Source organism: Mus caroli, chromosome 15, assembly GCF_900094665.2.
Source record: "Mus caroli chromosome 15, CAROLI_EIJ_v1.1, whole genome shotgun sequence".
In the NCBI taxonomy this organism is placed as follows: Eukaryota; Metazoa; Chordata; class Mammalia; order Rodentia; family Muridae; genus Mus; species Mus caroli.
In genome coordinates this window covers 78,121,969-78,125,242 of record NC_034584.1, presented here as the reverse complement: position 1 = coordinate 78,125,242, position 3,274 = coordinate 78,121,969, and the positions used below count along the sequence as shown (strand labels likewise).

The 3,274-nt window shown below is 52.0% G+C and overlaps 1 protein-coding gene across 2 annotated transcripts in view; it reads left to right on the top strand.

Annotated features, from left to right (window-relative positions):
- Positions 1–2,351: 2,351 nt before the first annotated feature.
- The window catches only part of Pnpla5 (patatin like phospholipase domain containing 5), an 11,264-nt gene continuing 10,341 nt past the window's right edge, over positions 2,352–3,274 (top strand). For both annotated transcript variants that reach the window (XM_021184177.1, XM_021184178.1), the window contains exons 1-2: positions 2,352–2,600; positions 2,939–3,171. In XM_021184177.1, the coding sequence (XP_021039836.1) occupies positions 2,408–2,600; positions 2,939–3,171 (426 nt within the window). In that variant the 5' untranslated portion in view covers positions 2,352–2,407. The remainder of the gene's footprint in view (positions 2,601–2,938; positions 3,172–3,274) is intronic.

Below are 3,274 nucleotides of genomic sequence, written 5' to 3'. Positions count from 1 at the left end.
GGTATTATTTATTATCTCTCAGGGCTGTAGTAGAAATGAGACTGTATTACCAAGAAGGCCTCAGCCTAAAGCCAGAGAAAAATGTATGAGTAAGGAATGAAAGATGGCAGACAGGGGGAAAAAATGGGGTGGAAAGAGCCCCGCACTCCAGAATCGGACCGCGAGCCACTAATGGCCAAATTACCTCCAAAGCAAGTGCTTATCTTCCTGAAGTTCACCTGGCAAAGGTGCCTCCTGCCAGGCCTTGCAACCCGAGTTCCATCCTTCAGACCCACATGTGGAGGGGGAGAACCAACTCCTTACCACAGATGGTCTTCTCAGAAGCACATGTGCACCATAGTACACGCACCCATACATATACACACAGACACAGACACAGTCACAGACACACTCACACACGCACACGCACACACACACACACACACACACACAAATTAAATGCTTTAAAAAACTGCCCCCTTCCTTGCTTTCTGTGCACACTGTCCTCTTCTTTCATGACTCTGTTTCAACACTTCATAAACTCACTAATCCGGTTCATTCTATCTGGTTCTGAAATGCTTGTTGTGGTGAAATCAGGACTGGGCTTTATCTGCGGGGAGTCCCTAAACAGGGAGGAACCTTTTCAGGCTGCTGGCAGGTGACACCATCAGCCACAGTGTACAGTTGCAAAGGTGTGTCCTTAACCTCTGCCCTCCAGCCCTACCTGGTCCTCGGTTTCTTTTCTTTTTCTTTTTTTCTTTTTGGTTTTTCCTAAATTTTTCTTTTTTTTTTTTTTAAAGATTTATTTATTTATTATTATATGTAAGTACACTGTTGCTGTCTTCAGACACACCAGAAGAGGGCATCAGATCTCATTACGGATGGTTGTGAGCCACCATGTGGTTGCTGGGATTTGAACTCTGGACCTTCGGAAGAGCAGTCGGGTGCTCTTACCCACTGAGCCATCTCACCAGCCCCTCTTTTTGGTTTTTCAAGACAGGGTTTCTCTGTGTAGCCCTGGCTGTCCTGGAATTCACTTTGTAGATCAGGCTGGCCTCGAATTAGAAATCTGCCTGCCTCTGTCTCCCAAGCGCTGGGATTAAAGGCGTGCGCCGCCACTGCCTGACCCACCTGCTCCTCAGACTCTCACCTGGAAACCAGCTTCCAGGTGGCTACATCACATTGCCCTGCAGAGGATTTAGGGGCATAGGCCTGCTGCCCCCTCCTGGCTGCTGGAATGGGGCTGGTGCAGGGAGCCCCTGCATGGAGCTTAAGCCTAGCTCAGCCACAAAGCTCAGCCCCTGGGTACATTGAGGTCTCCTTCCACTTCCCATCACCGGGGACTCCCCAGAGTCACGCCCTCTAGGACACTTCACCTGCGACCTTTCTGATAGTTACGTTTATTATTTTTACACCACGGAGTGAGGTTTGCATTTAAGTTACAATGTGTTTATCTTAGTGTGTGTGGGTGGTGTATGTGTGGAGGTCAGAGAACAACAACCTACAGGAGTCAGTACTTTGCTTTGGCCATGGATATCCGGCGGGGGGGGGGGGGGGGGGGGGGGGGGGGGGGGGGGGGGGGGGAGGTGCGTAGAACTGGGGTGGTCAGGGTTGGTTGTGCTGTTATTGGATGAGCCACGTGGCTGGAAGGCGAGCCTGTAGGGGGATGTTTGTACCAGGCAGCATGCAGTGTGATGCGCTCTTTCCTTATTGGTTACTTGTAAGAGTCTCCCATGCTCAGTGTGTGTCCCACTGAGTTCCACTCACCCCACTTCTTTACTGGAGTCCTCTTTGCTCACTACCCCACATACTGCTGCTATCTTCCCCCTCTTGGCATCCTGGGGTGCACTTCATTTCCCCTGACCCTCATGGCATGTCTGGCTTGACTTCCCTGTGATGACTTGGCTGTGTAGAACCTGTCATCTCACCTGTTCAGAAATACACATTTGAGAGCCTGGTCCATGCTCTCAACTTCCCATCGTGACTGCGGAGAGGAGAGATTTTGTATGTTTGAAGCAACTGTTCTATAGCAACCTTCCTTGCAGAGCCTAGATCCCAGGCCTCTGGCCTCCCACGTACCATGCTGGTCCTTGACCTCTGGCCTGAAGATTAGGTGCAGTCCTTCCTGACTGTGCCTCTTTCCCTCTTTCAAAATGCAGACACCTGGAGGTTAGGTGACTGTAATTGGGAACCGTGTAGGCTTGTAATGCCTGGGGGCAGCCGTGTACACGTGGAGAGGGTGGCTGCACCAACCCCTCACTTGCTAGGGCCACAGCTGACTCAGCCTAGGGCGGAGCCGCTCTGCTCAGCCTCCCGGAGCTCCATCCCCATCCCGGCTTAGTCCCATCACATTGGGGCTCTAGTGCACAGTTCCTTCCTTCGAGCTCCAGCTGAGGAGTCTGCAGCCCCGCGTCCCAAGCACCCTATTATGGACTTCCTGGAGGCAGAGGGAGGCTGGAGCCTGTCCTTCTCAGGCTCTGGCTACATGGGCCTCTACCATGTGGGTGTCACCCAGTGTCTGCGACAGCGAGCGCCGCGACTCATCCAGGGTGCCCGCCGCATCTATGGCTCCTCCTCAGGGGCACTCAATGCCATGACCGTTGTCTTTGGCAAGTCCGCAGGTACTTAGGAAGTTCTCAGGGTCTAAGGACTCCCGCAGGGCGCTGAGGGATGTGTCCCTGGGGCTTTAGAATTCAGCCTTTGAATCTGAGGACCCCTGCAGTCACTTTTATCTCTAAAGATGGGATCCTGGCTTTAGATTTGGGGTACTATCCCTAAGGTGTTTTGTTTTTGTTTTTGTTTTGTTTTGTTTTTGAGCGTTTTGGTTACCAGGACTGGGCAGAGATGTTAAAGAACTGATTCCCAGGCATCCCTGAGAGAAGTGGACCATTGGTGGGTACGGGTGGCCCTCAGTGGTCCCAGGTCACTGAGGCCTTACTCAGTTCCCACTGCCCTGCAGACTTTGCCTGCTCCAATCTCCTGGACATGGTGAAACTTGTGGAGCGACTGAGCCTGGGCATCTTCCATCCGGCCTATGGACCCATTGAACACATCAGGAAAACGCTGTATGAAAATCTTCCTGACAACTGCCATATTCTAGCCTCCCAGAGGCTGGGCATCTCCATGACCCGATGGCCTGATGGCAAGAATTTCATAGTCACCGATTTTGCCACTCGGGATGAACTCATCCAGGTGAGCCAGTGCTACGTTGGGACCTGGGACTTGGGGAACATACTCCACATAATAATAGACTGAGTCTAGGTGTGTGTGTGTGTGTGTGTGTGTGTGTGTGTGT